This window comes from Prionailurus viverrinus, chromosome B2, assembly GCF_022837055.1.
Source record: "Prionailurus viverrinus isolate Anna chromosome B2, UM_Priviv_1.0, whole genome shotgun sequence".
NCBI lineage: Eukaryota > Metazoa > Chordata > Mammalia > Carnivora > Felidae > Prionailurus > Prionailurus viverrinus.
This window is the reverse complement of record NC_062565.1, coordinates 54,534,085-54,548,036: the sequence shown is the minus strand read 5'-3', so window position 1 is coordinate 54,548,036 and position 13,952 is coordinate 54,534,085. Positions and strand designations below refer to the sequence as shown.

The window sequence follows — 13,952 nt, the reverse complement described above, 5'->3', positions numbered from 1 at the left end:
ATCTATAAAACAACTCGACTAGAAGACACCCAGACAAAGGAACACCTGGGTGGCTCAGTCGGTTTAGCTTCCAACTTCAGCTCAGGTCATGATTTCATGGTTCATGAGTTTGAGCCCCACATTGTGCTTGTTGCTGTCAGCACAGAATGAGCTTTGGCTCCTCTGTCCCCCTCTCTCTCCCTCTTCCCCGCTTGTGCACTCTCTCAAAAATAAACATTAAAAAAAAAAAAAAAAAAGGCACCCAGACACAAAAGAATATATAGACTCTGCTTGTGCTGTCCAATATGATGGCCACTGACTCTATGTGGCTATTTATATTTAAATCAATTAAAATTAAATGAGATTTAAGATTCGGTTCCTCAGTTAAGCTACATTTCAAGTGCTTAATAGCCACACATGAATATTAGCAACCATATGGGTGCTGATATCAAGTATTTTCGTCACAGAAAATTATATTGGACAATGATGATCTGTATGATCCCCTTTAAATAAAGTTCAAAATCGAGCACTACTAAACTAGTATTTCAAGACATGATAGTGGCCACTAACCTTTTTTGGGAAGGAGTGCAGGAGAAGTAACTGGAAGAGAGAAATGAGGGGGACACTTCTAAGGTACTGGTTGTTGTTGAATTACGTTCCACCCAAACATGTGTCCAAATCCCTAGTACCCAGGAATGTGACCTAATTTGAAAATAGGGTCTTTGCAGATATAATCAACTTAAGATTAGGTCACTAGGGTGAGCCCTAATCCAACATGACTGGTGTCCTTATAAGAAAAAAATACCATGTGAAGACAGACACGCAGGTAGAAGATGGCCACATGATGACAGAGGCAGAGACTGGAGTGATGCATTCATAAACCAAGGAGTGCCTATGATTGCCTATAACAACTAAAAGCTAGGAGAGGGACAATGGCCCTACAGACAACTTGACTTTAGTTTTCTAACCCCTAAAGCTGTGAGACAATAAATCTGTTGTTTTAAGTCATCTAGTTTGTAGTATGTAGTTATGGCAGCCCCAGGAAATTAACATGCTGGTGCTATTCCATTTTTTTAACCTGAGGGATGTAAGATCTTTTGTACAATTTTTGTGTTCGTTATACTATACACATTTACACCCAGAGAACCAAACACTGGAGAATACCAGCATCTAAGTTGGGAGGAGAGGATCAGAATTGAAGGGTTTTAGAGTCCTTTTCTTATTGCAGAGGCAGACAGCATGTAGGTATACTTTAGTTTTTAAATTACACGTAAAAATGTGGCAAAATGCCAATATAAGCACAAAAAAATAGAAATAAGGTATATAACTTACAAACCAATTGAAAGAAAACAGAAAACTAAAAATATACAAAAACAATTAAATGGTTCCACTTCTAATAATAGTGGAGTAGCTTATTGTGGATTAGCCCTCTTGTAGATAACAATTATGAACTATTTTAAGGCACTGGAGAACAAAAAAATCAGGTAGAAACAGGACAGAAGCTGATCACTGAAAGAAGCAAACTGCACAGGGTTCAATTTTCAGCTTTATGGTTTTACTGCCTCACGGTATTCCTCAGTCCTTGTAGAACAAGAATAAAACTTAACCCAGGAAGTGAAACTGTGTGGCTTAAGGCATCATAGACAGAGTTTGAATCATAGAAGCTAGAAAGTGGAGCTGGGGAAAAGAAAGGAAGTTTTGAAAAAAGAAGGGTATTCCAGAAGAAACAAGAAACCAACAGAAGGAGGATCCTCGAAATCTACCAATTTTTAGTTGACTTCTAAACTTTGCATACAAAGGAGACGATCTAAGATTCTGAGTGAAAAACAACAGTTTGGAAGTAAAAGAAGTAAGCAACTTTAGCTACTGCCTGCTGTGGAAGAGGCAGAGGTTGGAGATTAGGTCTATCAGGTAACCGCCTTCAAAAGAAAAAAAAAAAAAAACAAAACCAAAATCCAAAGAATCGGCAATGTACATCCAGAATATCCATATATATCAAAAATCACTTGATTTGCAAGGGGAAAAAGAAATGTAACCCAACAGTCAAGAAAAATAGCCAATTGAAACTAATCCCCAAGATAACTGAGCTGTTGGAATTAGGAGAAAAGAATTTTAGAAAATTTGTATTTTCAAGGACTTAAGGATGAATGCATAGAAAATCTCAACAGAGAAATGAGATCTATGTAAAATCAAAACAACTAGGAACACCTGGGTGGCTCAGCTGGTTGAGCGTCTGACTCCTGATTTTGGTTCAGGTCATGATCCCAGGATCATAGGATGGAGCTCCACATCAGGCTCTGCGTTGAGCATGGAGCCTGCTTGGGTTTCTCTCTCCCAATCTCTCTCTCTCTCTCTGCCCTCCCGTCCCCACCTCTCAAAAAAAATTAACACTTAAAAAAAAAAGTTCATTCCTTGAAAAAGATTAAAAAAATCGATAAATTTCAAGTTAGACTGATCAGGAAAGACAGGAAACAAAAATTACCAATATCAGTAACAAATGAGGAAATATCACCACAGATCCTACAGAAATAAAAAGTACATTTGGTATATTTGACAATTTAGTTAGAATGGACAAATTTCTTGAAAAACACAATTCTCTAAAAACTGACACAAAATTAAACAAAATCTGAACACCTATATATATTAAAGAAAATAAATCTATTATCAAAAAACTTCCCAGGAAGAAAACTCCAGGCCTAGATAGTTTTACCAGTGAATTCTCTAAAACATTTAAAGAAGAAATAAAATCAGTCTTGGGGTGAATTCAACAAAATGGTGGAGTAAGCAGCTGCAAACACCCATCCTTCCACAGAAACACTGAAACACACACAGAAACCATCAGAAACAACTTTGTCCAAAGTCTGAAAAACATTCAAAGGTTCACAGCAACTAAGCAAACATTAAATCAAGAAAAAGACAACATAAAAACAGTAGGAAAGGGGCACCTGGCTGGCTCAGTTGGTTAAGTGACTCTTGATTTTGGCCCAGATCATGATCTCACGGCCCTGGGATCGAGCCCCAAGTCAGACTCTGAGTTGACAGCATGGAACCTGCTTGGGATTCTGTCTCCCCCACTTTCTCTCTGCCTCTCCTGCCCATGCACATATGCTCTCTCTCAAAATAAGTAATAAATAAACTTAAAAAAGAACCAGGAGGAAAGCCTAGTGGTATTTTTACTTGCCCTTTCTTCCCCACCTCCTTGACTTGGCAGCAGTCTTGAAAACAACAGAGAATGTTCCTGGTATGGGACTCTGGTCCCTAGTTCCAGATGGAGTACAGTAGAAATTACAAATTACTGTGTTTGTTTGTTTTAGTCTGTCTGGGGACTCTGGGGGCTACAAAAAGGATGGATACAAGGCATATGTCTCTGTTTTGCCTTGCTCAGAACCCATTTAGGAACAAAAAGCAGTGGGCATTGCTCAAAACATTTTAAGGTGAATAATAATTAAAAAAAAAAACACAACAAAACATAGCCTGGAGCAAAAGATTATAGTTGAGACATACAAAAGACTGCCTAATAAACACCTAGAAGGAAAACCCCCAGAAACTTTCTTCGGGAAATTAGGGCATTCAAAAGCACCTGCACATGCCCTAGGACAGGATGCACGCTAAGAAAATACCTGAAAAGACCCTAAGCTTTCACCACTGGCTGATTTGTAGGCCCAGTGCAAGCCTGGCTAAATGCTGAAGAGCTTCAGCACAGAGCCAAACTGCAAACACTAAGAAAGGTTGTTTTGTTTTGTTTTGAGCTTCTGGTAATCAAGGCAGTTTCTGGTAAAACACTAGCTGAACACAAGCTAAAAGAACAGAGATTCAGGAGTGCCTGGTTGGCTCAGTTGGAAGAGCATGTGAGTTCGAGCCCCATGTTGGGTGTGGATACTATTAAAAAAAAAAAAAATTAAAAAAATAGAGACTTAGATACTTTGAGGACCAGACATGTATTTTTTGCAAAAATACAGCTGATCTTGGAACAACACAAGTTTGAACTGTGTGGGTCCACTTTTATATGGATTTTGATAAATACAAATACAGTACAGTACTATAAATGTATTTTCTCTTCCTTATGGTTTTCTTCATTTTTTTCTGTAGATTATTTAAGAAAATAGTATATAACACATATAACATACAAAATATGTGTTAATCGACAGTTTATGTTATTGGTGAGGCTTCCAGTCAACAGCGGGCTATTAGCAGTTAAGTTTTTGGGAATATAAATTTCTGATTGTGTGTTGGGTGGTCTCAGTGCCCCAACCCATTGGGTTTAAGGGTCAACTGTAGTTTGGAAAAACAACCAACCAAACAGACAATTACAACCTTTAATAATAACAGCAAACTGTGGGGAAGAGATATAATCTGATTTCCAGAGGTACTGTAGTATTTGCATATCCAGTTTTCAACAACAACAAAAACAAAGAATACAAAGAAACAGAAATGTATGACCCATTTGAAGGGAAAAAAAAATGAATTAAACTGTCCCTGAGAAAGCCTAGATATTGGACTTCCTGGACAAGGACTTTATATCAATTGTCTTAAATAAGTTCTAAGAGCTAAAGTATATTGTGGACAAAGAACTAAAGGAAGCCAGGAAAGCAATGTATGAACAAAATGAAGTTATCAATGAAGAGATGGAAAGTATGAGAAGCCAGCAAATAGAACTTCTGGAGATGAAAAGTACAACTGAAATGAAAAATTCATTATAAAAGTTTAACAAATTTAAGCAAACAGAAAAAAAAGAATCAGCAAACTTGAGGATAGGGCAATTTATCCAGTTTGAAGATCAGAAAGAAAAATGGAGAAAAGCAAGCAGAGGCTAAGAGACCAGTGGAGTACCATCAAATGCAGGAAGGCAGGCATTATGGGAGCCCCAGAAGGAGAAGGGGGCAGAAAGAATATTTGAAGAAATAATGGCAAACAAATAGCCCAAATTTGATGAAAGATATGAACCTATGCATCCAAGAAGCTCAACAAACTCCAGGAAGAAACTGAAAGAGATCCACATTGAGACACATTATAATCAAACTGTCAAAAGCCAAAAACAACAAAAGCAGCAAGAGAGAAGCAATTCATCATGTATAAGAAATTCTCAATAATAAAATTAATAGCTTAATTTTCATCAAACCACGGAGGCCAGAAGGCAGTGAGATAACATATTTAAAGTGCTGGAGGGGCGCCTGGGTGGCGCAGTCGGTTAAGCGTCCGACTTCAGCCAGGTCACGATCTTGCGGTCCGTGAGTTTGAGCCCCGCGTCAGGCTCTGGGCTGATGGCTCAGAGCCTGGAGCCTGTTTCCGATTCTGTGTCTCCCTCTCTCTCTGCCCCTCCCCCGTTCATGCTCTGTCTCTCTCTGTCCCAAAAATAAATAAACGTTGAAAAAAAAATTAAAAAAAAAAAAAAAAGAAAAAAGAAAGTGCTGGAAAAAAGACCTATAAACCAAGAATTCTATATCCAGCAAAACTAGTCTTCAAGAATGGAGGAGAAATGAAGACTTTCCCATATAAACAGAAGGTAAGGGAGTTTGTTACTAGCAGACCTGCCTTACAAGAAATGCTAAAGGGAATCCATTTGGTTGAAATGAAAGAACATTAAACAATAACGGAAAGCTATATGAAGAAATAAAGACAATTTGTGGGAAGTAGGTCTTTGCCTTAATTTCATTCGTTTTGAAAAAGAGGTAATTATTGCAGAATAGGCAAGAACTCAGTAATAGGAGTTAGGATACTTATATATGAATCATGCCCCATCATTTTGAGACTGAGAATCTGGAGGCAAATTACTTAATGTTTAGAAGACTACATTTTTATGTAAAATGAAGAGAATATTCTGACTCTCACAGAGCTGTTGAGATTAGTGTTTTCTTAAACATTAGCTGAATTAAAAAATAAACATATTATTCTCTCTTATTCTGTATTTGTTCATTCAACTAGCCACAATGTTTTACTACTTATAATATTAATTATATGATGACTGCTATTAATTGAGAGCTGAGTTTTTAACCAAGGCAGTCTGAATCCAAAGTCTGCACTCTATACCACCATACTATGTGGTCCCTACTTCCCCTGTCTGGTATACAAAATAGATTACAGAAGATATTTATGATTGGCATGGGTAGTCAGAATCTGATACTGGTCTATAGAGAACAGCAGCAAAGAATGAGACAAATCATCATGGGGGTACATAGTGTGGGTAAGGAAACTACCATTCCTCAAGGCAAAAAGTCACAAGATTTATCCTGCCTTTTGCCACTATTTGTCAGGCAGTTACAATGTTGTGCCGGAAAGAAAAAGAATGAAAAGAGGCTTGAGAAGTTATTTAACCTTTTTTTTAAGTTTTGCTAATAAGTCTGCACTAAAATACCACTTTGCTGCCATGGTGCAGGGTCAATAAATCACCCACTCTTCTCTCACCCAAATGGCCTTTATCTTTTTTTTTTTAATTAAAAAAATTTTTTTGAGACATGGGGAGGGGAAGAGAGAGAGGGGGACAGAGGACCCAAAACGGGCTCTGTGCTGACAATAGCGAGCCCAATGAGGGGCTGGAACTCACGAACCTCGAGATCATGACCTGAGCCGAAGTCAGATGCTCAATCGAGTCACCCAGGCACCCCCAAATGGCCTTAATCTTAATTTCCCTTACTTAGCTTTAGAGAGATGGGTCCTGCTAGCTCTAACATATTCTGAGTTTGTTATAAGTATATTCTTCAACAGGCAATCATTTTAGTGCCAAACACCAGGAGCTAGGTGCTATTGAAAAAAAGACAAAACAACAAAACACATGATCCTACTTCTCAAGGGGATAATACACAAGCAGATAAATATGTTTGGTATGGTACAGAGGAAGGCTAGAGGAGGCAGCAGTTAGCTCTCTCTAAAAAGGGTAACTCTAAAAGTAATGACCAAACAACAATGCCTACAAAATGTCAAGTCTCTACGGTGCAACTTAAGAGATGATATTTGAGCTAGTTCTTGTTGGGTGAAAGGGGAAAAAGAAGAGTATCAGAGGAAACTGCAGAGGAGACCAAATTCCTTAACTTAACATGGAACACTGTGGGCTGTCAAACTTATTTATATAAAGCATCAGAAAAAAAAAAAAAACACGCACATAACACTTTGATTTTTCTTAGAATTAGAGCATTACATTCTTACCTCATATGACAAGTAGTTTAAAGTATCTTTTCCTGAATTCTTTAATAGCAATCTTTTTGCCAAACTGAAGAATCACAAAAATGTAAAAACTCTCCAAATCATAACAGAGATAACAAAATGTTAGAAACTCTGGTACACATTGCATTATACATATCTCAGATTTCCTGGGTCAGCTAGGAACCATAAAAACTGTGAAAGCTCCTCAAGGGTGGTTATTTAAAAGTTATAATTTTGTGTGGCATTTTCCATGGGATTAAGTCATGAGTGGAAAATAAAGGCTGCCAAGTCTGAACTACTTAGATGCTCAGTGGTGTTTATCTTTTAGTGGTCTTGATAAACAACTTAGGTGGCAGGTTTTTTGTTTTTGTTTTTAACTCACAAAAGTTCTTTCATTTGTTTAACTCATTATTATGTGGCTGCTAAGCAGTGAGCTAGACCTTGAAAAACCATGTTGGGAAAACAAGATGGTCAAAAAAACTTGCTTCCATTTAGGTTGCAGATTTACTGCCAACTTTATTTAACCACTGAATTTTGGTTATAAGACTAGAGTTTTGATGAATCAAGTCCACTGCCAGACTCAAATTCCTAAACTCCTAATAGCACAGAGTATGCTCTTTTAAAAAAAAAAAATTTGGGGGCGCCTGGGTGGCGCAGTCGGTTAAGCTCCGACTTCAGCCAGGTCACGATCTCGCGGTCCGTGAGTTTGAGCCCCGCGTCGGGCTCTGGGCTGATGGCTCGGAGCCTGGAGCCTGTTTCCGATTCTGTGTCTCCCTCTCTCTCTGCCCCTCCCCCGTTCATGCTCTGTCTCTCTCTGTCCCAAAAATAAATAAACGTTGAAAAAAAAAATTAAAAAAAAAATTTTTTAATGCTTATTTGAGAGAGAGAGAGAGCGCGAGCGAGCACATGAGTGGGGGAGGGGCAGAGAGAGAGGGAGACACAGAATCTGAAACAGGCTCCAGGCTCTGAGCTGTCAGCACAGAGCCCCACGTGGGGCTTGAACTCACAGACCGAGAGATCATGACCTGAACCAAAGTTGGAGGCTCAACCGACTGAGCCACCCAGGAGCCCCCAGGGTATGCTCTTAAACAATTGCATTATGTGAGAGATCAAGCAAATACACAGAAAATAAATCAGCTGGGCTATTCTATGCTTGTTTAGCCACATTTTCCTCCCTACATTCTAGTCTCCACATTCCCATTCTCAAATCTCCAACAACAAATACTTTATTGGAATATATTAAGACTTCTGTTATCCTTTAAGGTTAAAGATGTCATTGAAATAGTTAAACTTCTTCAGTGAAGCTTAAACCATTTTCTAAAATCACTGTTTTGTTTTTCCCTATGGTTATTAAAAAGCACAGTCTGTTATGGAAAAACCAAAATAAAAGCATATGACACAACTAAATAGTGGTACAGCCAGGAAACTATTCGATGTGAAAAAAAAGTTCTCTTTAACCTATGGAAGAAAACAGCTTTTCCTTTAAGAAGAGGGAAAGACTTAATTTATAGAAACAGCCCATTAATAATCAGATAGAAGTGCTTGTTTTCATAGTTCCACATTTAACTTGTAATATTCTTGTTTTTTGACAGAGAGAGAGAAGGAGAGAGAGAACATGTATGCACAAGGGGGAAAAGTGCAGAAAGAGAGGGAAAGAGAGAATTCCAAGCAGGCTCCGCACTAGTGGAGGATTTGTGGGGCTTGATCCCATGAATCGTGAGACCATGACCCTAGATGAAATCAAGAGTTGGATGCTTAACTGACTGAGCCACCCAGGTGCCCCTAACTTATAATATTCTTAATTCAATACTACTTGAAATAAAGAAAAATTAGGAAACCAAAATCTTCTCCTAGCCTAGGGTTAGAAAACTTTTTCTGCAAAGGGTCAGAAAATAATTATTTTAGGCTTTTGTCCTTGATTCAACTTCCATAAGAAAATGCAAACTCTCAAAAAAAAAATGCAAACTCTCCTTTAAACAAGGAAACAATATTTCTGAAACTCAGGGGTAGGAGGTTAATAGGAGGGAGTAGGAGTGGATGAAGTGGTAAGAAGGGGAGCAATTAAAAAATACAGATACAGTGAAGTAGGAAAAGGATTAACTCCATTAGGTTACCTTCTGTGGATGTGAATTCTTCTTCTATTGAAGTATTTTTTATACCCAGGTTATCATCACTATCACATTCTGTAAGGCAGAATAAATACAAATATATTTCTGAAACAGTTATTGTGCCATCATTTATGTAGTCTCAAACAATATTATTTTCAATCACTTCTACCATAGCAAAGCTTACTAATTACAATTCATTAGTATTATACCACTTTTCCTATAGGTTTCCTTTTAAAAAATGCTTACCAAATACTACTTAAATAAATCAAGGGGGAAAAAAGGCTAATGAAATTAATTCAATTTCAGCTCTATATTCAAATTATTTGAAAAATTTATTTTAGCACAACTGTTAATGAATATAAAATTCTATTATTAAAAAAACTTAGAAATTAAGAAAAGCTAGTATGTTTGTTTAAATCTAGCAAATAAACTCCCAAGTTACATGAAATCATCTTAAAATTTCTAAAATGATGAGATAAAGTTCTTCTATATTTTGACTATCATGCATCATTGCCATAGAGACCACAGGCTTAAATTAGCAATACTTCTTCATGGCACAAACTCACTTACCTGATGTCTTATATACTTTCATAATGAAAACCTAAGTCTATATAAAAATGATATGACTGATCAGGTATTGCAAAAGTCACTTAAAATTTGAACCAGTGAGCAAAGACTTGATTTATCACTTTACATTTAAATCAATATATACATCATAGTGACTGAATCAGAAATTAAATACCTGAATATAAGTCATATGGACATATTTGCTTTTGTGGAAAATAGGTAAAAACTTAAATATACATTTAAAAATTTAAGATTTTTAGTATTTATAAATAAAAATCACTATATTTCACTTATATTTCTTTGTTGCAGAAATTTGTTGTAAGCCATCTTTTGCCATTCCAGCAAAAATACTAATGCTGTTTTTATAATCTGTTATGTACACTTACAAACTCAAATATTTCAAGCTATGTTTTAGGGAAATAAAACTTTACATTTACTATCTGAAGAACAACAAATTAAGCCTAAAAACATTAGGAACAATGAGAAAGTACCCAAGGTTTCTGTTATTTCAATTCAAAAGCAATGCCAGTCAAAAGCAGAATGTTTTAACTGGACTAAACAATTCATCATTGCATACAAGGCTTAGGCAAAAGTGTAGGTTTGAATCACAAGGATTAGCATGACACTAGGTTGCAAAAATTAAAAAAGGTTTTCTTTGCCTCAGTCAGCCCCACCTGTAGAACAGAGAAAATCATGAATATTCTTTCCTGTTTTCATTGACTTACAAAGAATTAATTGTATCACATAGATTTTTAGGATGGTGTCCTAACCAACAACCTGTGGATAGTCTCAGTAACAGGCTGAAGAAACAACTGGCAGACTTTTAGAATTAAGTTCAACAATTATTTTATATAATGACTACTGGATACAGCATGATGCTACTTCTGTCAGCCACATTTTCATGACATGGGTGAACTTTTATGTTTCATACTTAAGATGGCTTTAAAAATTTGTGTAACTGGGGGGGCACCTGGGTGGCCCAATCAACCATCCAACTCTTGATTTCGCTCAGGTCACAATCTCATGGTTCCTGAGTTTGAGCCCTGCATCAGACTTTGTGCTGACAGTGTGGAGCCTGCTTGGGATTCTGTCTGCTTCTCTCCCTGTCCCTTCCCGACTTGGTCTCTGTATCTTTCTCAAAATAAATAAAAACTTAAAAATTTTTGTGTAATTGGTATGATTCCATAGATACCAATGATACTTAATGCTTCCTTCCATCCATTCATTCCAAAATGATGACATACACCAAACAGATATGACAAAGTCCTAGGCCCTATGGTACTCAGATTCAACAAAAATTATCTTGAAGCATAGTAAAATCTGCTTTCACACTGAATTAATTCATAATATCAAGTTCAACCTTGAAAAAATATTCTAGGGAAGTTAATACTTTACATAAAACTCAAAGATGTTTAATTACTAAAGAACTATAAACAACTGAACATACAAAACTATGTTTTTAAAAAGAAAATTTTACATAAATTAATATTCTTCAACTAAACTACAAGATACAGCTAAGTTCTGTTATATAATTAGATCTCTAAGAGCCCACAGAATTCTTTTTTTTTTTTTTAGATTATTTAAAGTTTAGTTATTTAGAGAGAGAAAGAGCAAGTGGCGGGGGGGGGGGGCAGAGAGAGAGGGAGAAAGAGAATCCCAAGTGGGGAGATCATGACCCAAGCCGAAATCGAGTTGGAGGCTTCACCCACTGAACCACCCAGGCACCTCCAGAACTTTTTATATAAGCAATTGCCATCAATGGAGAAAGAAAAAAGAAAGAAAGAAAAGAAGAAAGAAAGAAAGAAAGAAAAAGAAAGAAGGAAAGAAAGAAAAAGAGAGAGAGAGAGAGAGAGAAAGAAAGGAAGGAAGGAAGGAAGGAAGGAAGAAAAAGAAAAAGAAAGAAAGAAAGAAAAAGAAAGAAAAGGTAACGTAGAAATTCAGCCATTATAAAGTATGGCTAAGATAGGGGTTTGTTTGTTTTTATGAAAGATATTAGGGAACTCACAGTGCTGATCACTTTCCTTGGCTGTGTTTGATATATAATCAGCAATACCAAAACTCACAATCAAATCTTTTAATTTTCTGTCCACCCCCATACATCTTCCTAAATGTTATTTTTGTTAAACTCTCATATTTGGTATCTTTATATAAACTCTGCAATTGTGTTTTCAACACTACAGCAAAACGTCTTTATCTTTTTCAAGGAGATGGTTAGAGTCAATAATTCGCACTGGATTCTCTACATCATAAAATCAGATATTTGTATCAGTAAAAGGCTCAGCCTTTATCAGTATCAGGAGATACTGATAAAGAGAAAAATACTTGCTGTGTGGACACAGGTAGCTTATTTTAACCTTTCTGGACCTCCACGAAATGGGATGATCTTAACACATCCTACCTCACAGTGTTGAAAAGGTAATTAAATAACATGTGGAAGTTGTTCTTTAAACATGTTTAAACATATTCAACCACTACAAATATAAAAAGCAGCCAGGAGAGTGGCTGGCATATTGTAGGCCCTCAATAAAGATTAGTTCCTTTTCTCTCCTTAAAAACATTTAAGTGACAAGTTATATTTGCATCTTCGGAAAATGAGTCGAGTTAGAATGAACATATATTTGTGAATAAAATGTAAAAAAAAAAAAAAAAAAAAAAGGTCTAGAGGAAGAGAAAGTATACCTGGCTCCTCTGATTAGGATTACTAGAAAGGATCCATGTTTCTTGGCAAGTTTTTTTTTTTCATTTTATTTTTTAAGTATGCTTCACACCCAGCATGGAATCAATGCAGGGCTTGAGCTCACGACCCTGAGATCAAGACCTGAGTAGAGATCAAGAGTTGGACACTTAGGGGCACCTGGGGTGCTCACTCTTGATTTCAGTCAGTGGACTGACTCTTGATTTCAGCTCAGGTCATGATCTCATGGTTCCTGAGATTAAGCCCAGCATTGGGCTCTGTGCCAAGAGCATGGAGCCTGCTTGGGATTCTCTCTTCCCCTCTCTCTGCCTCTCCACTGATGATTTCTCTCTCAAAATAAATAAACATTAAAAACTAAAAGTGCCAGATGCTTAAATAATTGAGCCACCCAGGCATCCCCTGTAAAGTTTTAAATGAGTGAGAACAACTGGGGCGCCTGGGTGGCTCAGTTGGTTGAGTGTCCAACTTTGGCTCAGGTCATGATCTTGTGGTTGTGGGTTCAAGTCCCATGTCTGAGCTGTCAGCTCAGAGCCTGGAGCCTGCTTCAGATTCTGTGTCTCCCCCATCCTCTCTGCTCCTCCCTTGCTTGTGCTCTCTCAAAAATAAATAAACATTTTTAAAAAGTGAGTACAATATAAAATAGAACTAATGAAGGATAAGAGGGCCAAAGGTGTCAAATTATAGGTGTTCTAAAATAGCTCTACAGAGATTTATATATTTATCATAGCTGTAATCAAAATGTAGGTGATTGAATCCTGAGGCTTAGAAGGAGAGAGAATTTAATTTACAGGGCAAAAGCCATGCCACGTTCAAATCTCAAATTTAGTCTAAAGGGTTATGTTGCCAGAAAGAGTAAATGACTTACTCTAAGTGAGAGATTTTTTTAATATATGAAATTTATTGTCAAATTGGTTTCCATACAACACCCAGTGCTCATCCCAAAAGATGCCCTCTTCAATGCCCATCACCTACCCTTCCCTCCCTCCCACCCCCCCATCAACCCTCAGTTTGTTCTCAGTTTTTGAGAGTCTCTTATGCTTTGGCTCTGAGAGATTTTAAAAAGTACCAGTAGTAAAGCTACTTAGCTGTTCCCTCCCTACCAAGCAAAAAAAGTAATATCTTATGGTGAACTGACTTGACATTTATATAGGGAACCAGCCACTCAGACTGTATTTATTTCTACTGTGAAAAATACTTCCTGAAAAAAACCTTCCATTAACTGAAAAACTGGCAAAAACTAAAGATACAACATTGTCACAGATTCTCATGACACTATTCAATAGATTCTTCCTTGTTTATATAGGAAGCTCCAGTTCAGTAATACCACTTTCTGGTCCTAACAATAGAAAATTTCTGAAAAATTATAAAGAAATAACAGGTTCAAACTTCTATCATTTGTTTATGCTATGATGGAGATTTACAAAACCTGAAAAATCAGCAAACTGTCTATAAAATAATGACTAATA

At 36.8% G+C, this 13,952-nt stretch overlaps 1 protein-coding gene across 3 annotated transcripts in view; it reads right to left on the bottom strand.

The window, feature by feature from the left end:
- ZNF451 (zinc finger protein 451) overlaps positions 1-13,952 on the bottom strand; it is an 88,631-nt gene that overhangs the window by 4,063 nt on the left and 70,616 nt on the right. For all 3 annotated transcript variants that reach the window (XM_047858186.1, XM_047858188.1, XM_047858187.1), the window contains one exon: positions 9,231-9,299. In XM_047858186.1, coding sequence (XP_047714142.1) covers positions 9,231-9,299 — 69 coding nt within the window. The remainder of the gene's footprint in view (positions 1-9,230; positions 9,300-13,952) is intronic.